The 22,918-nt window shown below is 55.1% G+C and overlaps 2 protein-coding genes across 2 annotated transcripts; one reads left to right on the plus strand and one right to left on the minus strand.

Moving 5' to 3' along the window:
- Positions 1-265: 265 nt before the first annotated feature.
- Positions 266-8,039, plus strand: RHEX (regulator of hemoglobinization and erythroid cell expansion). Its single transcript, XM_075443068.1, has 9 exons — positions 266-351; positions 927-1,038; positions 2,088-3,080; positions 3,634-3,812; positions 4,716-4,817; positions 5,405-5,493; positions 6,426-6,533; positions 6,908-6,969; positions 7,301-8,039. The coding sequence occupies exons 5-9, from the start codon at positions 4,798-4,800 to the stop codon at positions 7,505-7,507; spliced, it is 486 nt and encodes a 161-aa protein (XP_075299183.1). The 5' UTR covers positions 266-351; positions 927-1,038; positions 2,088-3,080; positions 3,634-3,812; positions 4,716-4,797; the 3' UTR covers positions 7,508-8,039.
- Positions 8,040-10,889: 2,850 nt separating this feature from the next.
- On the minus strand, positions 10,890-12,832 carry AVPR1B (arginine vasopressin receptor 1B). The gene is made up of 2 exons (XM_009944994.2): positions 11,854-12,832; positions 10,890-11,197 (listed from the first exon to the last, which is right to left on the minus strand). Exons 1-2 carry the CDS (start codon positions 12,830-12,832, stop codon positions 10,890-10,892), a joined length of 1,287 nt encoding a protein of 428 aa, XP_009943296.2.
- Between the last annotated feature and the right edge of the window lie 10,086 nt (positions 12,833-22,918).

Consider the following 22,918-nt stretch of genomic DNA (forward strand, 5'->3'; position numbering starts at 1 on the left):
ATGAACTGCTGAGGAATCTGCAACTTTCCCTTTTAAACGGCAGTCAGTGCCATCAAAGCTCATCGGGAAGAGCTGGCGTTGCATGGGACAGCTCGGTGTTGCCTTACAGCCGCTAATGGGCTCTTCCCCAGTGGCTGATCTTTGTTTAACACAGGATGGCCATCTCATTAAGCCTCTGTGCATGCAAATAAGAGATGCTAATGAACAAAGAAAGCCTTCATATACGGAGTGGGGGGAGGCGAGGCTGTCCTTGCTGCCACCATCCCTCAGACACGGATGCTGTGCTGGCCTTGGGGTTGTTTTCCATGTTTATGGCGCTGATGGGTGCCACAAAGGGAGGTGTTTTACCCGGTAAGTAACGTTCGTGTAATTAACGGGGTTTCTACCCTTCACACTGTTCTTATCAAATTCCCATTTATCTCGGTTAGGCCATTTTATCTAATTAAAGTCCTCGCCCTGAGAAATTAAAGTCCTCGCCTGCGAGGTACCGGTACCGGCGGGGCGGTGAGCCCGGCTGGCGGGGGACGCCCGAGAAGGAGCCGGCTCCGTCCCCTGCCAGCGGGCTCTGGGGTCTGCATCCCCGGGGGCTGCTCCCGGGCTCCTCCTCGCCCTGGCTTCGCAGGCAGCTTCGGCTTAAAAAAATCTCATCAAAGCTTTCTTCGGTGCGAGCGTGGAGACGCAGGGCACGGCAGAGTCAGCGCTGGTGGCGGCTGCAGCCGTTCTTCCCAGGTCGAATGCCAGTTCCCCGCGTTTCCCCATGCCCAGGCTGGCAGCTGCAGATTTTTTTACTGAGTAGCTTTTACACTGTTATTATCTATTTCCCTTTGAAGATGCAGTTTAATGTACCGGCCTCCCTTCCCATCCTAATCTTATATTCACAGCAGGGATTTAAAACAAACGACTTCCTAACCCAAAACCTCTTGCAGCAAGTGCCAGAGCAGCTGGCAGCAGCGAGTCGATGGTTACGGACATGGTTTATAACCCGAAAATCCTATAAGAAAATCCAGCCTGAAGGGCCGTCGGGCTGCCGAGATAAAGGTGAGTGTGAGCTGTGGTGCGGGCAGGCTGAACACGTTAAGCAAAATGGTTTATTTAGTGGAAAAGATCCCCAATTGGATCATAATAATCTGCAAACTCGTGACAGTAGATTCAGCGTTAAAATATGAAGATTAAAGAAATAAAGAGGCCAAACCTGCCATTTAGAAAATGTTGAAGCTAGGCGTGTTTTTTTCTACTTTTATTTAGTTATTTCAAAAGTAATTGTAAAGCCCAAATTCTTAAAGTTAAATAAAAATTTTCATTTAGAGTCAAACAAAATGTTTTTTTTTCTCTTGGGAGCCAGTGCAAGACTGGGCTGTATTTGTCCAGAAAACTGGGAAAAAAAGACTTTGCCTCGTATGGACGTTCAGCTGTTTCTCGATGTTTGAAATGCGCTGCCCGTGCAGGGGGCAGAGCTGCAGCCTGCTCACTGCCCGGAGCCCCGCGCCTCGCAGCGCTGCCCGTCCCTGCCCGCCGCTAGAAATAGGTTATGCACCTTGTGCAGGCAACACACCCCTCGCCAGCCCAGCGTAGGGCGCGTTAGTCATTATAAGAAACCTGCCTGCAGGCTGAAAATACGTTATCTGTGTTCTTTTTTTGTATTTCCTTTAGTTTAGCCACTTCCACGATTAGCTCTGACTGATTCAAATCGCAGCCAAGCAGCATTTTCTGAAAAGCCTTTCTTCTCTGTTTATCAAATGCTCCTTCCACCCCTTAATCTGTTTATACATCACCGAGGGCCTGAAAGAGTGAAACTCGCTAATAGCAAACACTCGCTTTTTAAAAAAATAAAAACATGCAAGTTTCAGTTAAATATTTACCAGTGGCACAGGCGCTGTGGGTAAAGCAGAACTAAAATCCCCCTGTGATGGGGCTGATGGGTGGCGGGGTCCGTGCAGTCCCGCGGATGGGGAGAAGTGTGGGCAGCGACTGCCCCGCGGCGGGGGCCGGGCAGGGGACCCCCGCTCGCCATGCGGCTCCTGGGACGAACCTCGACGGCACCGGCAGCTGGGTCGAGTTTCTCAAGACCGGTTTCCCTTTGCCTGCAGAAAGTCCTGTGGGATTCGCTGAGATGCTAGGACGTTATCCCCCCGGGAGAGGATGGCTGCCGGAGCCTGGGGGTGATGGAGGTGTCTAAACGCCAGCGGGCACCGTCCCTGCGGGTCAGGGTCCCCATGAGAAGGGGGGTCCCTCACTCCCTGCCCATCTCCTGCTGGGGAAGAAGCACAGGAGAGGTCGAGCTGCTGCAGAGCATCTCCAGCACCGAAACGCTGCTGTGGGGCAAGAGCTGCAAAATCAGGTCCTATGGAGCAGCGGGCCAGCGCTCCCCAAATCTGCTGCGAGCCAACGAGAGAAGGTCTGCCGGTCTGCCGTCTGCACCCTGCCGCTATGAAGTGAAGCAGCAAGTTACTACTGACCGGAAAATTCTTCCAGAAAACGGGCAGGTGGAGGCCCATTTGCCCCCCAGCAGACAGCAAGCCATGCCAGACTCTGGGGCCACCACTCTTATGATTTAAAATGTTTTACCCCTATAGCAGACTTCTACTTGGAAGCACCCAGAGCACTTTTGGGGTGACAGCTGCGTTCCTCGGGGCTGAGCCAGCTCCATGGCTGCTGGGCAGAGCTCTCTGCCCTCAGGGACTGCTTTGCTCCAAGGAAGCTCAGCTGCATTTGAGCACGAAGCTGCTGGAAGACGGCGCAAGAGCGGGGACATCTCCGAGGAGAACTGTGCAGGGGGATGCAGTGTCCCTAGGCCTGGAGCAGAAGCGGCCGCAGAACAGCCCAGAAACACCCAAATATATTTAAATGAGCCGGTTGACAGAGGGGAAGCGTCATGGAACCTCGCGTGGGCTCGTTCCTGCCATCACCATCGGGGTAGAGCGAGACCGCATCCGGCACCGAGCTGCCGAGCACCTCTGCGCTGCTGGACCCCCGCGGCGGCACGGCCAGCGAAAATGCCGCCAAAACGCCCGTAATTCCTGCTCCCTCGGAGGCCCCGGTCCTGCGGGAGAGGGACGGTGTAGAAGGCTCTGCTCCCCCAGGTAACACACCGCTGGGCATCGCTGTCCGCCGGCCGTCGCACGCGATGCCTCGGGGAGCAGAGGGGTTGAACGTCGGGACGAGGGCTGGGTTCGGTGTCCGCGTCCGAGGGATGCCTGCCGGCGCGCGTCGCTGCCAGCCTGAGCTTTGGCCATAACCTGGGGCAGCAAGGCCTGACTCGAATGGGATTAAAAGAATTCGAGGCGTTCACGTGATTTTACTTACCGTTAGACTGAGTGTAGACATCTTGAATTCACCACTCGGTAACCAGCCAAGCAGGAGCTCTGTACAAGCCTTGGTTTCTGCAGGGCGTCTTGCTTGAGAAAGGGTTAATCCCCTGGGGGCTGGAGGGAGGGAGGCTCGCAGCCAGTTACCTGGTGCACCAAAAAAGTACATGTGCTGCCAGCATCTTACTAGCTCTTATCTTCAAGACAGATATTGCAATACGCGTATGCGTATCATCTCCTCAATCTCGCCATCCCCCACCTTAGCAAAGAAGCTGCCTGCTACCGATATTTGGATTTGGGTCTTATTTTGCAATTTCCTTTTGAACAGCTCTTTTTTTCAGATCGTTATCTGCTGCAGCAGCATCCCCTGCCCCACAATAGGAAATGAGCCATGTAAGAAGGAGAGCCGTTTGAGAAAGATACTTGGGGACAGAGCAGTTCAATAAAGGAAAGGGAAAATTCCAACAGGAAATGGACTTTTAGCTTGGCAGTTGCCAAACGGTTTGGGTAAGTGGGATTTGGCAGGTGACTGGTGAGGCTATCGGAAAAGCTTGTGATGAATTACTCTTAGAAATATGTCGTCGGGGAAATTGTAGAATCTGGTCCAGAGGATGGATAATGCCTTTGCTCTAACTATCAATCTATCTATCAGTCTATCAGTCGTATTATTATGGCTCCTTTAATCATCGTGTCAAAGCGTGAGTTGAAGACACCTCCCCGTATCAGCCCTTTATAAACAGTAAGTACATAGGCATCCAGTGAAAATTTAAAGCGCTTTTTTGCAAGTGAAAGCTCACAAAATGAATGCCCCCGATTGCCATCGTTTATTACAAATATCTTGAACGTTATGGCCAAAAGGGCCCAGTTCGGGCATATGTGTTTTCTGATGGTATGCCTTAAGTCCCCGTAACTTCAAAAGGATTTACGCACTCACCTAGAATTAAATCCAAGCTGTTTCAAATGCAGAGGTGCTGCCTTGACCTTTCTGTCTGGATCTTGACTGATGCAAGAGCCTGACACCAAACCCGTGGCCTTCTTTTGGTTACTTTCTTCTATGTTTCAGGATTTTTTTTTCCAGATTATAGCTATAAAATATTTTTTGTGGATTTAAAAAAGAAAGGAAACGTGCAAGAGGATTAAAGCAAGAAGAATAAATTTCAGTTCAGATTATCAGGGCCACTATCCAGTCGAGAATCAGATCTGACCGAGGCAGGGGTGTGTAAAGCCGTTCAGCTCGGTGCTAACGGCGGGGAGGGTCTGGCCGTGTAAGGGGTGCCTACGGGAAGGACTCACACCTACAGTGAGACGGAAGGCAACATCAGACCGCTGCTTTCAAGTGGCAAGCCTGATCTCCAGTCGATGTGGAGCGGCGTGAAGCTCAACAGAACCGTTTTGGTTGATTGCCACCAGGGCTAGCTGCCTCTCGCTGTGCCCCCCGAGACCCCCAGCGCTTCGCCGGGCATCGCTCCGACCGCCGAGACGCCTCGCAGGGATGATGAGCACCTGCGAGTGGTGAGTCCTGCGGCCTGGGCTGGAGAGCGAGGGGGATGCTCCGAGGTGGAAGGATAACCGCTGCGCCGGGGCACCTCGCTGCTCGGCTCCTCGGTCCTCGCTTGGCCCCGGGGGGGCTGTGCTGGGGGTCCAGGAGCAGCGGCCACGCCTGGGGACGCTGCAGCCCTTGTTGCTGGGATGCGGTGGCTGCTGTTTGCTGTGCTGGGGGCGATTACGTGTTGTCGCTGGGTTTGGCAGACACGCAGACGTGAGTCTCAGAAACGGCTTCTGATTTTGGCAGGAGCCGTGTTCCTAACTTCTCTCTTCCAGCAAGCCCTGCGCGTCGCTCCACTGGCAATCAGGCTTTTGAAAACCTGGCTTAAGACAGGCACACACAAGTGAAATGTGAGGAACACTAGTCATTCTCGAAAACAAAGCCCAGGTTTATGGGCACAAGGCTTTAAAGACAGAAAACAAAATCCAAAACTGTACCCGCAAACCTTGTCCTAAAAAATGCATTGAAACTATGGCAGCCAAACAGTTCTCAAAAGATTTATAATAATTTAGTTCTTTCTTTCACTTAGACAAAATATTTTTCTCTTGCTCAGGTGGGTGCTTGCTGCCATCTCAGCTGTCACCTTCATCCTGTATGCTCTCCTCTTGCTGACACTTTACGTCATGCTCAGCAGGAAAATAGGTAATGTACTGTCTTGTCGGCTTCACCTGCTGCGTTCCTCCTTCTCGCTCACATCGTCCAGCTCAGAGAGTGAAGGGCATTCACCCAAAGCTCCAGCATCCCCCGGTCTGTAAAGCACAGCAACGTCCTTGTTCTGGGTCTGGTTCTCGGAGGGTGGCCGGTGCCACCGCAGAGCCCACATGGGGTGGATGCAGGAGCCGGGATCCCCCAGGGACCCCCCAGGCCCTCCAGGGACCCACCACACCCCTCCCAGGGACCCCCTGGACCCCTCTGGGACCCCCCAGACCCCCAGGTGGGCTGGGAGTGGGGCAGGGCAGGGATTAGCCATCAGCATCACTGCGCTGTGCCGGGGGCCAGGCTATGGCCAGGGGATGCTGCCCCGGCAGCCGCTGGGCGAGCAGCTCCGGGTGATGCGGGCAGTATCGGGTGGGGTTATACAGCCTTTTGGTGTTTCAAAAACAGTTTATTTTATAGTTTTTGTTGGTAAAGTGGTGGAAAAATTACCATCAGAATCAATCTGCAAAATACTAATTCAGATGAAGCTACAATTTACAGCAGGGAAATCTTTCACACAGAGCTGCTGCCCACGTTTGCACGTAACCAAACTCTGCCTGGCCCCGTGGGTCAAACTCATTTTGAGCTTGCACGGGCAGAGGCCGTGATGGCGTGATTGAACACGGGAATCTTTCATCGTGGGAGAACAGGGCATGCACTTAATCATCTCAGTAACTGAATTGATAGATACTTGCCCGCTCTAGTACAGAATAATGATTATTGCCGTGCCAGCGGCTTGTGCTGAGCTGGCTTTGCAGTGGGGCAGCGCTGGGGCTCGGCAGCGGGCGGGGGTCGGCGTGGCACGGTGCGTGGGGCTGCGTGGGATGCAGCTGGTGTCTCGGGCTGGAGCAGGGAGCTAACTCGCCTCTCGGTTGCAGCCAGCCATTCCTGCAGCAAGCAGGCGAGCGGCAGCCCCGCAGCGCAGCCCCGCCAGCCTGCGAGCTCTGCGCCGGCAGGGGAAGGGGTGCAGAGAGCGACCTACACGGGTAAGGGGGGATCCTGCGGCAGCACAGGGGGGCTGTCCTGGCACAGGGGCGTGAAGACGTGGGGTTGCGTTTGCGCAGTGCTCGCTTCCTTCGGCGGCTGTGAAGACCCTCGGCTGCTGGCCCTGGGGTGGAGCAGGGGGCAAGCGGGGGGCGGAGGGGAGGCCAACAGCCGCTCGCAGTCCCGGTTCCTCCTGCCTGCGCTGGGCTGTCCCTGCCCGGTTCCCCAGGGACAGGGGGATGGGGAGGGATCACACTGGTCCCTTCTGGATTTTCAATTTTCACTCTCAAGCTCACTTGCTTTTTCTGCCTGATCGTTTTTTTGCCTTTCACCCCCCAAAGTAGCGATGGAGGTAGTAATGTTTCCTGTTTTTAAGGGAGCAGCGACACGTCTTCAGAGACCTCGGAGGACTCGGACAGCAGCCCTTCCCACCCGCAGGTACGGCCGCGGGCAGAGAGCCTTGGCCAAAAGCAGCTACAGCCGCGAAGGTGCCGGCTCCGTGTCCGTGTGGCTCCCGCCCACCGTGAGACCAACGGGGAGGGCAAATGCATCGAACCATATGGATATACCGGCAGTGAGGCTGGGGTGGTGGTTGTCACCTGCCGTAAGCAACGTTCCTCATTTAGAGGGAAGCATCCCCCGGGGTCAAGGAGGTCCCTGGGCACATCCTGAGCCCCTCAGATGGCTGCACGCCTTTGCGTGGGTTCAAGGGCAGAGCCGCCCTGGGGGATGCCAGTGTCTGACCTGGGGTTTGTGTCTGCTTCTCCAGGGCCCTCGCTCAAAAGAAAATCTCAATTACACGTCCCTGGTCTTCCCAGGGAAAGGCCACGGGCCAGGCTCTGCCAGGGACTACGAGAACGTGAAGACTGGGGCGGACTACGTCAACGTGGACCCCAAAAAGAAGAAAGTGGATTTCTGGCCCTGCTCCAGCCCCGTGTCATCCAAGTCCATCGAGTACACCGAGGTGAAGCTGTGACTCCCGGGTAGCTGCTGGCAGCGTTTCGGGTCAGAGCGCTGCTGGGACGGGGAGAAGCCCGAAGCCCCTGGCAGCCGCGAGACCAGGGCTTCCCCTTCCCCTCGCCTCGGTCAGTGCCTGGCACCGGCTGATGCCTGCCAGCTTCTAGTCCTTGTAACGCTCTGACCCGGCGACACAATTTGCTTGGTGTTTTACTTCAATGCACGGCTGTTGCTGAAGGCTGCTGAGCGTGGGATGGAGCGTTCCTCCTGCCCAGGCTGAAACGTGCTCGCCAGCTTTGTGTGACAGCCCTGTTTCTCATTCCATGAAGGCAAACGGAACATCCCTCCCTGCCCCTCAAAATGGGATGTAGTCTGGGGAGGGAAACGCAGTGGTCTTCAAAATGCCCATCCGGACTGGCATCTCCTCCGAACCAGGCTTTCTTTGCTGATCGCTGTCATAAAATCCTTTTCAATACAATTCCTCCACCAGCTTTGCGCTCACTGCCCGACAAGCCCTGATCACTCCCCTCCCCTGCACCCCTTTTCCTCTGATGCTCAGAATCTTTCCAAGCCCCGGTCACCCTCAGAGCTGTCACTGGGGCTGGGGTGACTGTGGGGGTGCCTTGACCCCCCCCCCGGCCACGCATCGAGGGGGATGCCAGGGCAGGGGAAGGAGGGTGGCCCCGGGGCAGGGGAAGGAGGGTGGCCCCGCCGGGGAGCTTCCTCCCCCAGTTGAAAGCTGTAGGCATCAGCCCGGCTGGCAAACGGCCGAGGGCTTCCCCAGGGATCTGTATCCCCCCCGCTCGGCTGGAGAGTGCGGGCTGGCTGCTGGTCCTGGGGGCTGTGAGGGGCACAGGACCGGACCCCGCGTCTCCACGTGAGCGTAGACAAGTCCGATCCCTCTGGGTCTTGTGGCGAGGGATGATGTTCCCCGACTCCCACCTTTGGTTTTCCTGCTTTGTCCCTGCACCCAATGCCCTGGGTGCAGGCATCGGCCTCTCCCCATCCAAGCGGAGCCCCCGCTGTGGTCTGACACCACGTTTCACACTTTCCTTCAGTATTGGCTTAATTCCCAGGGGACTCGGAGTACAGCATGGCGATTTTATTGAACAAAACAGAGTTGGGGCTCTCCAGCTTGCAGAGATAAGCCTGGGATTGTGAACTGAATATGCTGGAAGGCTGTTACCTTCCCAGAGGTGCTGTCTCCCCTGCTTACCAGTGATTGCATTTCTCAGGTCACCTTCATGCTCCCGAGGTCCAGGCGAGCCTTGCCCGGCCAGCCCTGCCCTCGCTGTGCTGCGGCAGATCCGCTGCGCGCGGGCACCGCTCCCCCCGGCACTCCGCCCCTGGCTACCTGTGATTTTCCAAGAAATCATAAACTTTCAAAGCGCTGGGGAAGGGGAACCGTGCAACAGCTGGGAGCTCTGTCAGGGGGATGGAGCCGCTGCCTCCCGGTACAGCCGCCCTTTGTCAGGGATGGGGCCGCCCCGAGTGCATTTCACATCGGCTCAGCAGCGATGTGCGTTAATGAAAGGTTGTGAGATGATTGATTTGGTATCGATCCCGGGGAGGATTCTGGCACTTCTGGTTTTATGACCTTGTCGTGCAGATCTGGGCCAATTTGAAGGGCACGTAAAGGAAAGCGTTCGAAAATCCCACCAATCTCGGGGAAACGTTGCTAAAGCCCAGGAGAGATGGGTTTATGGAATCGGAGCTGAGGTCAGAACCAGCTAGTGGGAGTTTCTGGAAAAACTGATTCAAATGCTTGGTGACTAAAAAGTGAAGACAATTTAAGATTTCAAAATACTTTACTCTTAATGTCTTATTTTTACAGGTTTAGCCTGTGATAACAGAGAGAACAGCACACCTTGCATGCAGGGAATTCGGTGCCTTGCTCTCTGGGGCACTTGTGCATCCTCCATCCTTCTGAGCTCGGCTCCCAGAGCGAACGGATGCTCTCGCCTGCCTCCCTCGTGCTTTCTAGTTAAACCAAACAGCTTCTGGGAGCCCCACAACACGCCGGGCAGGGGCCAGGCTGGGACTGCAAGGCCACGGCTCGCCCAGGCTGCCGACCACCCCCCCTCTGTGCTCCCAAGTCCCTGAAGCCATCTCCGAGCCCTGGGTGGTTTCGGCTCTCTGATCTCTGCTAAATAAGACAAAAGCAGCAGCAGTCTGAGAGCTGCTCGTTAATGGGATGCAGCAGCTGTTGAACAGCACAGAGCAGCCCTGCACAGCGGCTGGGGGCTGTGAGTAAACCTGACGGAAAGTGCCAGGGCGCGGAGGGAGGCAGGAGCTGCCCAGGAGAGCCGGGGCTGGGCCAGGGCTCCTCCGAGCAGAATCACAGAATCCCAGAATGTTCGGGGCTGGCAGGGCCCTCTGTGGGTCACCCAGCCCAACCCCCTGCCCAAGCAGGGTCACCCAGAGCAGGGGGCACAGCACCGCGGCCAGGCGGGGCTGGAATATCTCCAGAGAAGGAGACTCCACAGCCTCCCTGGGCAGCCTGGGCCAGGGCTCCGTCACCCTCAGAGGGAAGAAGTTCTTCCTCATCTTCAGCTGGAGCTTCCTCTGCTTCAGTTTGTGCCCGTTGCCCCTTGTCCTGTCGCTGGGCACCACTGAAAAGAGCTTGGCCCCATCCTTCTGACACCCACCCTGCAGATATTTGTAAGCAGCTCTTCCGTGGTGTCAGAGCCGCGTTTCGGACACTTGCCCCAGCACAGTGCGATGCCGGGACGGCTGTGCCCAACACGAGAGGACATTTCTGCTCTTTTGCTCTGTCCCTGGCCCTGGGGAGGTGGGCAGGGGGTCCGGCTCCAGAGCTGCCTGGCTGCAGAGGGCAATGCTATGCGGCGCAGCGGGGAGAGGGTGCTGTGCCCCCCGGCGTGGGAAAGCTCTGTCTGCGTTTGCTGCTCTGCCAGCCAGGCCCTGAAGATGGGAGATGAGCAACTGGCTTGCAGGGAGCTCCCAGCAGATGTAGCCACGCTGCCTGCTGACCCACTCAGGCTGCTTTGCTGTTGTTAAACATCCAACCCTGGGGTCCCTCCAGAAAGACGCTGGTGCTGCATCCCCCAGCGGATACCCGGGGTGAGAGGCTTTGCTGGAGGAGAGCAGCCAGGCAGCGAGAGGCTTCCCAGCATCTGAGGGAGGTGGATGCTGTGGTCGGGCAATGGCTGATGGGGCTCTGTCCATCTCCCTCGATGCTCACAGCAGATGCAGCGTGCACAGTAGCAAAGCACACAAGGACGAGACGGACGGTGACGCTTTGTGGGTTCAGCACCCAGCTTCCTGCAAAATGAGGTGCTACCAGGTGGGGAGGGACACAGCTCTGCAGCGGCAATGTTCGTGGTGTCACATCTGGTGGCAGCTGTCCCCAGCGGAGGGATGTGCCTGGGGACTTCTGCAGCCTAGAGCGTGCCCGACTCCGTCACCGCCTCCTCGCAGGGCGAGTAGAAGTCCTTGGCACTGGCCCCGTGCAGGGGGAGGCCGGGGGGGCTGGCGTGGTGGCTGTGGCTCAGGATGGTGGTTTTCCTGCTGCAGAGGCTCCCGGTGGAGGCCTGTCTTGGCAGCCCGGGCCTGGGGCCACCCCAGCAGGACAGGCAGCGTGCTGCGTCCTGGAGCAGGTGCCCGCTGAAGAACATGTAGATCCAGGGGTTGCAGCAGCTGCTGAGACTGGCCAGCAGCATGGTGATGGTGAAAGCCGCGTTGGTGGACTCTGGGGAGGCAAGGGAGAGAGCTGGAACATCCACCAGGCTGGGCATGGTCTGGGCAGGGTCCCAGTGTGCAATGGGCAGGACCCTGGGGGCTCTTTTTGGCTCGGGCACATGTCCTTTGTCCCATTCCCGTCTCATCTGAGTGGCATTTCTTGGGTAGGAGAGTTTGCAGCATGGCAGGCAGAGTTGTGCTCTAGCCTTGGCTGAGGGTTGCAGGTGGGTGATGTACCGTGACGGGGATGTGCTGGAGCACATCCCCAGGGAGAAGAGACCCAGCAGCTTTTGGACCTGTTTGGCCAAAGCATCTCCCAGAGGCCTTTCCATCTTGGATAAAGTTCCTTCTACCCACAAACAGGCTAGGACAGCTACTGAAAAGTTCCAGAAAAAGTCAACCCATGGGATCAGAAATGCACTTCTGAAACAGGTGAAGTTCAGAAGCCATTGCTTTCCAGTGGATTATCTGGTGAAAGCAATGATTTGACTCTGCAAACAGTTTTGTATAAATACTACTGGGGAGCAAACCTGTAGCCTTCCCTGTTTTTTTAACATGACAAAATAACAGTCAGCTCGTGTTTGTTAGAAATGCCACGGGCATGCTCTGTGCCCAGGGCTCTGCGCCCGCTCTGGGCTGCAGCCCAGCATCCCCACCACTACTCACCATCGTCAGGAGCATCCTCGTCCCACACCGACCACATCTGCATGCTGAAAAACGGCGCCCAGCAGACCACGTAGGCCACCACGATGACAAAGGTCATCTTCACCGTGCGGATCTTGGCGCGGGAGATGGTCCGCACGCTGCTCACCCGCGAGGGCTGCCCGCTGGGGCATTGCCCGCTCTTCTCGGAGGAGCGGGGAGCAGGAGGGGCAGCAGCTGCGGCCCCCCCTGTGCCAGGGGCACCGCTCTGGGTCTTGCCCTTGAGGTTCTTGCAGATCTCGTAGCAGATGAGGCTGTAGCAGACAGTGAGGATGCCGACGGGGAGGATGAAGATGCACAGCGTGGTCCAGGTGATGTAGGCTCGGGCTCCCCACGGGTACCTGAAGTCTGCCCAGCAGTCGAGCACCCCTGAGCCCTGGCGCACCTCCCGCAGGGAGAAGATGAAGAGCTGGGGCAGGCTGAGCAGGCAGCTGAGCAGCCACGTCGCCCCGATCATCCCGTAGGCCTGCCGGCTGGGCTGCTGCAGCGTGCGCAGCGGGTGGCACACGGCCATGTAACGGTCCAGCGTCATCGCGAGGAGCATGTAGGTGGAGGCGAACATGCTCAGCACCTGCAGGTACTTGACTGCCCTGCAGAGCGGGTCCGGCCCCAAGAAGCGGTACGTCACCTCCCAGATCATCTGTGGCAGCACCTGGAAGAGCGCAACGCCCAGGTCGGTCAGGCCCAGGTGCAGGATGAAGAGGTGCATCCGGCTCATCTTCTTCCTCAGGCGGTACATCGCCAGCAGCACCCCCACGTTGCCCACGGTCGCTACAGCCAGGATGGTGGCCAGCACCCCGATCTCCGCCTTGGCCAGCTCCTCATCCCGGGTGTGCAAGAGGGTCAGGTTGGGGTCCCCTGCCAGGGTCTGGGGGCTCAGCAGCCCCTGGCCATGCCCAGGCCGGCTGTGATGGGTGCTGTTCCAGCCCCAGCCTGGCTCCATCCCTTCGGGAAGCTCTGCAGAAGCACAGGCAGCGGCACTGCTCGTCTCTGACGGCCTGTTAAACCCTTCCCTGCCTCCCCAGGGCTGAGCTCCTGGGGTCAGCCCTCCCTCAGAGCCCCACTGTACCAGCTCCTCTGCCCCCGGCCGGGGGGCTGGACATGCCTCCTCCTGAGGTCCCCACCACCTCCTGCTGTCACCTCCCCACCCGTGTGCTCCTCAGCATCACGCTGATGCTGTGCTGCGCAGCTGCAATCCCCCTCTCTGCCTGGGCTGCTCCACGCAAATATTCCCGATAAGCAACGAGGTGCAAGAGCTCCCAGCTCAGTCCTGGATCCTTTTCTCATCTGCACTAAACATTCCCCACTCCCCGTTTCTTCCTGGACAGCTCATCTTGCGCATCCCCTCTCCCCGCCATGCTGGTAGATTGGAGGGGGAAGGAGAGTCCTCTCTGATGCTTCTTTCTAGCGCAGCAAAAGTAACAGAGAAAGCTACAGAGGCTGCATCGCTTTGGCCTTTTCATTCCAGGAACGGTAAAAGTGTCCGAGCGTCCGTGTCTCTGCGGGAAGCGGAGCAGCCGTCTGCCGGCCGTGGCTCTCGGTCGCCGTGCGTGCGTGTGAACGCCGTCCGCCCGGCTCTGGGTTTTATAGCCTGCCAGCTCCCCTCCCTGCCTGGCTCCAGCCTCCCGGCTCTGCCGCTGCGCCGTGCCGAGTGCTGCTGGACGCTGGAGCGGGTGGGTGGGAGCCGGTCCCCCTCCTGCCGCCCTCTCGGGGGCTGCAGTCGCTGGGCTTTGCTGGGGGCTTTTACCAAACACAATTTCTAGGCGAGAGCCAAAGGCTGGGAATCCTCCTGCCCTTGTCCCCTGCATCCCCTCTCCGCAGCATGTCAGGGCTGGGGATGCTCTGCCCCCGGTTTGCACCGTCCCTGCTAGTCAGACCCCCGATCCCGGCCCAGATGGAGAAGCCTTGGTCCCGAGAGCCGGGGTGTGGGGGGACAAGGGGGTGCGGGTCCACCGGAGTGGCAGGAGCCAGACCTCCGTCAGCTTTGTGGGTCTCAGCCCTGCAGCAAAGTCGGTGGGAACTTCACTCATTGGCACCACGTCCTGAGGCTGCCTGTGTTCATCGGTGATCCCTTTCCTTCTGTGTAGGAAGGGAACGGGGATTGTCCTCGAGACACGGCGAAAGCTGGACTGTGACAGTGCAAAAGCCGGACTCTGCCTGCTTAGTCCTCAGCTAAACGCTGTCCTTTCACTCCCTTCGACAGAAACCCACCCCGAAGGTGCAGAGTGGGAGCCTGCACATCACAGAATCACAGAATCACAGCATGACAGGGGCTAGAAGGGACCCCTGGGGATCCAACAGCCCAACCCCCTGCCCAAGCAGGGTCACCCAGAGCAGGCTGCACAGCACCGCGGCCAGGCGGGGCTGGAATATCTCCAGAGAAGGAGACTCCACAGCCTCCCTGGGCAGCCTGGGCCAGGGCTCTGTCACCCTCAGAGGGAAGAAGTTCTTCCTCGGGTTCAGCTGGAGCTTCCTCTGCTTCAGTTTGTGCCCGTTGCCCCTTGTCCTGTCGCTGGGCACCACTGGAAAGAGTCTGGCCCCGTCCTCCTGACCCCCACCCTGCAGATATTTATCAGCATTTCTAAGGTCCCCTCTCAGCCTTCTCTTCTCCAGGCTGAACAAGCCCAGCTCCCTCAGCCTTTCCTCATAGGAGAGATGCTCCAGTCCCCTCATCATCCTCGTAGCCCTCCATCCACCCAGCAGGCTCTGCCTCAGGTCACCAAGATTTGCCCCTTTGCTCATTTGCACAGAGCCTGGAGAAAATTCGTGGGGAAGGAACAGCCAAAGGAGAAAAGCGAGCTGAAGAGGCCCCAGTGGTTGCAGACTTAATGCAAAGCGGTGGTGTGAGCCAGAGGAGAGGCGTGGGACAGCAGAACCACGCGCAGCCGAAGGCCTGATGTGACAGCAGCGGATCCGTGCCCCCAGCTCGGCTGCCTGGGCAGAGCTGCAGCTCGGCCCGGGGCCGGGGGCTCGGGCGCGTGCCGCTCCTCCTGAGCTTCCCACTTCTGTTTGGCCTTCAGGGTCTCTTCCCACACCCTGTGCGACTGCAAAATATTGTCATTGTACATGTATATACAAATATATGTGTATATACAAATATACACGTACACATACACAACTTCACTTTTGTTTTGCAACATTAAGGCTTTGTTTTTCCCCTGCTGACTATTGAGTTATGTCAATAAGAAATAAAACAACCCATCCATTGCCAACTTTTCTTCCTTTCTCTGCTGGGGAAAGAGAACTGCGGCCACCAAAAGAAACGCCCCGAGACGGGCTGCTTCCTCGCCCTTGGCTGCTCAGCACGGGCTTTGCTGCTCGCAGAGCCCGCTCCGGCTCGCTGCCGGTGATTCTGCAGTGAGGTTGCCTGCAAGAAGACTGTTCCTTGCTGAATAAAGATTCGCAGATCACCTCTAATAACCGTGAATGAGCGCAGTTGGTATCTAATTAAAAGACATTCATCCTTATAAGGGACCCTACGGATACAAAGCACCCGTCACAGGAAAGTGCCTTGTGAGGTGCTGGAGTTACAGATAGGAAGGTGTTTCGGTGAATAATGTAATTTTCTGTGTTTGTGATCAGACAGCTGATTTTCTGGAAGATTAATAGAGGGCAGTGCAAGAAACCTACAAAGCAATGGAAAGTTAGGGTGAAGGCAGAGATGGAAGGGCAGATTCTGCAGAGAGAAAGACATGTTTAAGGCGTTTTGCAGACAGACACAGCTTTCCCTGGCACCAGTTTGGTTTGGGAGCAATTCCTTCGGAGTTAGAGCTTTTACTCCAGGTTTACCTAAGTTTAGTTGCAGCGAGAATACTTCTGCAAAGGCACTTAGACAAAAGTGAAGCTAATTCACAAAAGAAAAATAATCCTTGGGAAACAGAAATACATTTTCTTTAGAGAGAGACATTATCACAGCAAGGAAATTTTTCAAGAAGGTAGATTAAAAAATAAACTCCTTTTCTTCCGTTGGTTTCCTGAACATTTTGACACATCACTGGTGTCGCCAGGCTGTACGTGCTTCGGCGAAACCAGAGCTGGATTCTCCGACGAAGCAGCTTGGGAGTTACTGGGGAGTTTGCTCAGTGCTCTGGGGGCCCTGGGAGGTGATGGCCCAGCTGTTCCCAGCTGTGCCCGCGGACCCCAGCCCAGCCCAGCCCAACCCAGCTGCAGTGATTTAGGCCGTTTCCCACAAGTCAGGCCCTGGGGGAGGAGAGGCTGGAGGTGTTGTGGGGTTTTTGGTGGTGTTGCTGGTTTCTATTGTGGCTTCTGCCTGTGCTGTGGTGGCTCAGTGGAGGGGTGTGAGATGTCTGACTGCTGCTGGCTGCCACAGGGTGACCTGAGTCCTGGAGCACTGTGTGAGCTGTTGTCTCAAGGTCTGTGTTTCCTTCCTTCTCTCTGGGTGGGATGCTGATGCGTGGGACCGTGTAACTGGATTTCTAAGCTCTTAATGTTTGGTTTGTCAAGGTAACACTGCATTAGATGGCTAATTTTGGCAGCATTGATACACCATGAAGTGTAATGCAGAAAATGCTGTTTCTATTACCAGCTGGCATCCTGCCCTCTTTTACTGTAGAGCACAGAGGTAGAGGTTTTGTGATTGCTAAGTTGTTTGGTATGGTAGCTGGTCACTTTGTTTTGTGGGCAGCTTGCTGGATAAATGAATGAATAAAACTTGTTGGCTTAGGTTTATATGCTGTTTTGGCTCACTTTCCATATTCATAAAATATTTCACACAAATATTTTATTCGTGGCATGTGATGGTGTTAAATGTATATTGCTGACAGCACCAAGCATGCTTGGTCTGTCTTTAGCATTTAATCACTGGAATGCCTTTTGTGGTTTGGGTCAGGAAAAATCAAGATTTGGCCATTTTGCGCTGGGTCAGCTGCTACAAAATTAATGGTGTTGCAACTGCTTTACAGCAGCTTGAGCTCATCTCCTTGGAAAGGCTGAGGGCAGGAATGAGGGCTGGGAGTTCCTGGTATCTAATGCTACTTTTAAGGCCAACTCTGTCAAAATTAAGCCATGAATGACTCCCCCTCCACCTCCTGAAAGTATAAACTGCTGAGACTTTCTGGTTCTTGAAGACTTGGGGACCTCTAAAAGCCTGACTCTCTCACGCCGTTGACCTAACCCCATGCAGAATTGTCCTTCACTTTTCTCAGGCTTGAGGAGTTGGGAAGCCGAAAACTTGATATAATTTGATTTTTATTGCTTGCAATGTTTGTGAAGCATTCTCAGAAAAGTGACCTTGTGGTGTCTGTCTTGCTAGGGCAACAAATTTCTCTGTGGTGTGGTCATGGAACAGAGGATGTGATTGCCCCTGTTACTGGGAGCACTGGAGGATTTAGCACAGCCCTGGTCCATCCTGATGCCGTGTGAAATACCCCAAAATATTAAACTGTTTCCAGGCAGACAAGTGGGTCAACACTTGTACCATGGCTTCCGTTATCTTCTGGAGGGAGAGAGCTCTGCTGTGTGAGTGGGCAGCACTATCTCATACAACTCCGGGAACCAAAGGCAGGAGCTTCTATAATTTTAAGGTAATTATAAGCCAGATGTGTCAGTCTCCCTTTTCCTCCCCCCCTTTCCCTCATTCAGGTTTGTTTTTTCCATGTAATTAAAACCTCTGATCCTGCTTAATATTAGAGAGCGTGTCTGGGTGCATAAATAAATCTGCTAAACACATGGCGAACGCCCCAGAGCGGTGCCTGCTGGGGACGCTGCTGGGCAGAACGAGCAGTTTGGATTTTAATGGAAAATCCATGTGAAGCTGTAAAAACTGGCAAGCAGAACAGCGAAAGCTGGCAGTGTTTCATTAAAGAAATAAATATTAAAGAATCGGTGCTTAAAAGGATTGCCTTGAACGTAAGCGTGGGGGGCTGAGCTGCCGTCCCTGGAGGTGCTGTGTCCAAGGTGGGACCTTGCCTCAGAGCATTGCTCCCGATGTCTCTGCTGTTGGGGACAGCCCTGCCCACCCAAACACCCTGAGTCTCCCCAAACTGTGCCCAAAAGCAGGTGTGCCCCCCGAAACCCCGTGGGGGCAAGGCAGCCTGCTCTGGTGGGGTTTGGAGCAGCCTCCTCTGCCTGGCACCGTCGGCAGGGCGAGCCTCAAATGCTGTGCGGGCTGGTGAAGAGCACCAGAGGGTTTCTGCTGGATAAAATAAATCCAGTCCTGGGGTGCTGTTGCAGCTGACGACTCCATCGCAGGTTACTTTTTCCTTGTTGTTTTGCTGTGCCTTTTCATTTGACCCATGCGTGTGGAAACACTCTGCTTCAGTAAAGGCAACTGCCAGAGGAAAAATTGAAGCTACAGGCGTCTTTGAGATAGCAGATTACTTGTTTATCATCCCTACATTCTCCCTGTTGGTTCCCTTGTATAGCCAGGGGTGTTTAAGGACTTTGGTAGCTGTGAAATGCTTCAATTTCCTTCCCCACTCCCTCGTCTCCTTTTGCTGTTATCATTAGCATTCAAAAACCAGACGCAGCCAGAGCATTTACAACCTGAAAATCAATAATAATAAAAAAACCCCAAATTACATTTCAAGGTTGAAAACAAAATGGCTTTTTCTTGTACTCTTTTTAGCGGCTGCTGTGGGGGAAACCTCTGTCTGTCAGCTCTGGTGTGGGCAGACAGCGAGCTGGGTAAGAGCTGCCTGGCAGAGCAGGGACGGGAGGACTCACCTGGGGCAGAAGTCCTACCCAGTGTCACAGCAGCAGTGACACTGTGGCCACCCTGGGGAAGGTGCTGTCCTTAGGTTCTGTGTTTTGCTTTGCACAGTGGAGGTTTGAGCTGTGCATGGGACTTGCAGGCCCTCCAGCCTACACAGACGGGGTGTTTTGTGTTATGGTCAATAAATGCCTTGCTGGGAAATCTGCGTTGGTCGCAGGGAGAACTCCCCGGCTCCAGCCCCGAGCGTGGCTGCGTGGGGCCAGGCTGGCAGAGCCGTCCTGTGGGCAGCTCCCGGCAGCGTGGGCTGCGTTGGGCATCGCACCTACAGCTGCTTCGGTCCGTGTCACCTTCCAGCATCTGCAGCTGGAGTAGGGGTTGTGATGGCCTCGCTGGGCACAGGGCTGCTGGAGGCATTGCACCCTGGAGCCGGAGCGGAGCTGCTGCTCTTGCCCTCTCTCTCTCCTTCGGTGCAGACACAGAAGAGCACAGGGTTTTGGATACATTTAATTGCGAATCGCAGTACGTGAGGGAAGTGAAGAAGAACCTTTCTGTGACCTCAGATCTCCTTTGTCTGCTGCTCCCCTGCTTGCCTGACGGAAATGCTGCAGCGCTTAGAACCCATTGCCTTCCAGGTAAGAGAGGCATCAATCAGGGCTATGAAAGGAGAGGAGCAGCTGTTTCAGGACAATATATTAGAAAATGATGAATCGTAGGGAAAATGTCTGCAGTGATCTGTACTCTCCCTGCTAAAGCCAAGTTCAAGGCTTCATGATTAAAAGTCATTCTTGCCTGCTTGGTAGTCAGGCCCAGGTTGTGCCCAGATACAGGGAACCTTGTCTGGGACTGTGCAGCTGCCATGGTGGGACTGCTTCCCACCAAGTGACCAGCACTGGGGTCAGCCTGTACCGTTCAATTAAAACACCGGGTGTTTAACTGCCCTGGCAGTGTTACCCTGAAAGCTCTTGGACTGCCCATCTAAGGGACCTTCGGGTGCGAAGAGACAAGGTCTTGGCCACCAGAAGTACTGCTGCTAGGCGTGCTGCTTCTCTTGAGCTGTCTGAGCAACTTCTTTCCTTTTCTTGCTGCCTTTCTATGTATGTGGAGAAGAGGACAAAATAAGCCCAATCAAAGAGCACTACTGTAGTTTCTCCAGTAGTTTAGCTCGACATGCTTAACAGATCAGAAGTGCCAGTGGAATTACTGTCTTCAGCTTGCATGAAATGTGGTTTGTTGTTGTGTTTTGGTTTTTTTTTTTTTACCCCTCCATCTTAGTGTGTGAAAATCTCCTAGGAAACCTAGCTGTGATGGCCTGCCTCCTCCCTGCGCTGCGGTTCCTGCAAACGAAGCAGAAAGCCGTGCTCTAAATACACTGTCAGCTTCTCCTAATTAAATGACACTGGGTAGAAGATCCTTGCGGTGTTGATGCAGTTGTAACGCTGGGATGCTGGCCTTGTTCGGCTGTTTCTTGTTGCAGCTCTGGATCCTCAGGCACCCGTGGTTCGTTACTGTGCTCTGACGATGCCCGCTGTCACGGGAATGGCCGGGGTGGAGGTCCCGGGCGTGGAGGCTGGCGAGCACCGCAGCTCTGCACACCGAAGGAGATGTTGCCCGAGATCTGTTCTGACTGGGACCCAGGGGAGCAGACTTTACTGGTGTGAACTGAGATGCAGATTCAGCTGTTCTGATACCGGCAGCGGGTTTGAAAGGTGACACCCCCCGGGGAGCCCTTCCCCTGCCCTCCAACCGCCTCCGCCTGAGGCTGCGGCACTGCCATTGCCTCTGCCAGGTCTGGTTTGGAAGCGGGCCCTGGCTTGGAGGGCTTGCACGAGTGTGGTGAGCCCTTCCCTTGCAGTTTCATTAGCACCCACCCACCACCTCTTTGTCCTTGGGTTAGGAGAAGACTAGCTAATCCTCAGACCGCTCTCGTCTCGGTTCTCCAGCAGGCACAGCAGCGGGGTGGGAGCCGCTGGGAAGGCAGTTAATGCCGTTTAATCCTCTCCCAATGTGGGGTGTCTGAGGAGAAGGTGACAAAGTACAGCGGCTGCACACGGTGTACTGCTGGCCTGGGAGCTGGGTGGCTGGGTCAGATCAGGCAGCCCGGGCCCGCTGCCGGCAGCGAAGGGGCTGGGGCAGGCTCCGTGGGACGCGTTCTGCAGCTGGAGCGCAGAGCCATGCGGTCCCCGCTGCGCTGCTCTGGGTGCAAAGACCCCACGGACGCCGTTCCCCAGCACCTGGGGTGCTGAGGGATCGGTGGTGGTGTGGGAATTCAGGATTACGCCCGCTGATGTTAGTGTTATGGGTGGGTATGTTTGTCATCGACTGGGGCGTGTGCTCCAGCGTTCAGGGGATTATTCAGCTCAATGGGAAATCAGGTTTAAGCCTCCCAGCAATCCATACGTAAACATCTGAATATTCTTCTGCATCTAAATCTTTATTTTTTTTAGCCTGAAGTTCAATCTCTGGTTCCTTTTGGGCTCTTGTGAAGAACTGGCAGAAACTGCTACTTTTGGCCTACAAAGTAGAAAGATTGTCCATCTGTTTTTGAAGAGCTCCTAGTAGACCAGGACTGCTGTGGGGAGACAGCAGTTGTGATTAAGAAAGGCTCGTTACTTTGGTAAAGCTAACGATCTAGAGCTCTTATAAAGGCCACTTACTGGACAACCAGTATGAAGGGAAACAAGGTATTCAAGCAGCATGGAACAGAAATGATTCTGCCCTCTCCTCAGAAACTGAGCTTGAGAAGCATCTGACTTGGTGTGTCTAAGTGCCTGATGATGGCAAACGAAGGCAAAAGCCGTGGCAGGAGGATAACTCTGATTTTTCAGGCAGATCACAGATTGCAGGGATTATTTTAGTCGACGGTTGGGCTGGTCTGTGGCAGCCTGGTCTGTGCCTCTGAAGAACACCCTTAACATTACCAGACCATTGCTTTGTCTCCGACTCTTCGCTGCGTGTACGGTGCTAATTGCCCAGGCATCTCTCAAAAGCTGTTTTCATACGCATTGGCACGACGGATTTGGAAGGCAGTGAGGACGTACTTAGCGCTGCTGCGGATGAGAAACGTTGCCCCATGTTTCAGAATAATGACATTTTGGAACCTGCCAAATGCAGAGTTTTATCACTTACGATTCAGATGATCTGTGGACCGGTATTTTTGGCTGTGATGGATTATCACTTCATCATGCAAGCAAATCACAGTCTGTAGTGAGAACCTGCTGGTGGGGAAACTGCAGACTGAAATCAATGGATTTCTTCAGTGGCCTTTACATTATCTCCCTGTCTCGCCGAGCTGCTGTCGTCTGGAAAATGAACCAAATTAACACGCAGGTCAAGCATCAGCGGGTGATTTTTCTTTAGGGCTTCTGTATGGGCATGAGAACATGAGTATTGCAGTAGCAGCGAGAAAATAATTACGTCTGTTCTGTATCCCGTCTGCAGGGGAACCACACGCCGAGCTCGCTGCAGTGGTGGGTGAGCGTGGGGAATTGCAGAGCGCGGTTAAGGTGGGGGTGGGACAGATGGATACTTGGGTTTTTGTGCATTGGTTGTCTGAGGTTTTACAGGGTTTTGTTTGGCAAAATAAAAAAAAGAGAGAACGTGCTCTGCTCGTAGCCCAGTTCTTGCCAGACTAGATGGGGTTTGTGTAGACAGTTCTGCCGTGGGCCTTTCAAAGCCCTGTGTCTGCTCGTGTTTGAAGATACTCTGTGCCTGGTTATATCTAAGGAGCTTTTGCCTTGCTATTGAGCACCAGAGGGAGATCTCCATGGAGCCTGGCAGGAGTCTGGGGCTGGCGTGTGGGGTCGTAACCCAGAGGGCTGTTGGCTCTCCTTGCAGGTCATTCGTATCGATTCAGGGCATCAAATCCCACCTGAGGCTTAACGAGGCATCGCGCCTGTCTCACCAAGGTGAGAGCAAGCACAGCCTCAATGAGGGGGGTGGATTTACAGCTAAGTGCTGGATTAAGATGAAATGTGAAAATCACTGCTAAGCCCCTTAGCCAGGCGAGGCAGGGAGACTTGAACCTCCCCTGATGCCTCACGGGTGCGGGGTTGCTTTGATTGTTTAACTTCGACGGTGAGACTTCAAAATAATTAAATTAATTTCTAAGTCCCCAAAAACTAATTGGGAAAGGATTATACTAGAAGGAAACCAGAGCTGCAGAGGAAAAGGGACTGCTCCCTGCTGTGACCTGCGTGTTGCTTCAGCGCGAGGTGAGCCAGATGCTGTTTTGCCTCCTGGTGATTTGTGTGGGACAGAATCCCCTGCTCTCCCAGCAGCCGGGCTGGGGTCCCAACGAGCTCCGGACTTGATTAACAACCTCTTGGAAACCTGGCCTTGAGCTGCCTCGCTGGACGC

Source organism: Opisthocomus hoazin, chromosome 25 (genome assembly GCF_030867145.1).
Source record: "Opisthocomus hoazin isolate bOpiHoa1 chromosome 25, bOpiHoa1.hap1, whole genome shotgun sequence".
NCBI lineage: Eukaryota > Metazoa > Chordata > Aves > Opisthocomiformes > Opisthocomidae > Opisthocomus > Opisthocomus hoazin.

Excerpts from the sequence above, each read along its gene's own strand:
- AVPR1B (XM_009944994.2), bottom strand. The coding sequence starts at position 12,832 with ATGGAGCCAGGCTGGGGCTGGAACAGCACCCATCACAGCCGGCCTGGG. Across the intron at positions 11,198-11,853 it reads CGAGGATGCTCCTGACGATG|AGTCCACCAACGCGGCTTTC; the intron begins GTGAGTAGTGGT and ends TTGCCTCCCCAG.
- RHEX (XM_075443068.1), top strand. The coding sequence starts at position 4,798 with ATGATGAGCACCTGCGAGTG. Across the intron at positions 6,534-6,907 it reads GCAGAGAGCGACCTACACGG|GGAGCAGCGACACGTCTTCA; the intron begins GTAAGGGGGGAT and ends CCTGTTTTTAAG. Across the intron at positions 6,970-7,300 it reads GCAGCCCTTCCCACCCGCAG|GGCCCTCGCTCAAAAGAAAA; the intron begins GTACGGCCGCGG and ends CTGCTTCTCCAG.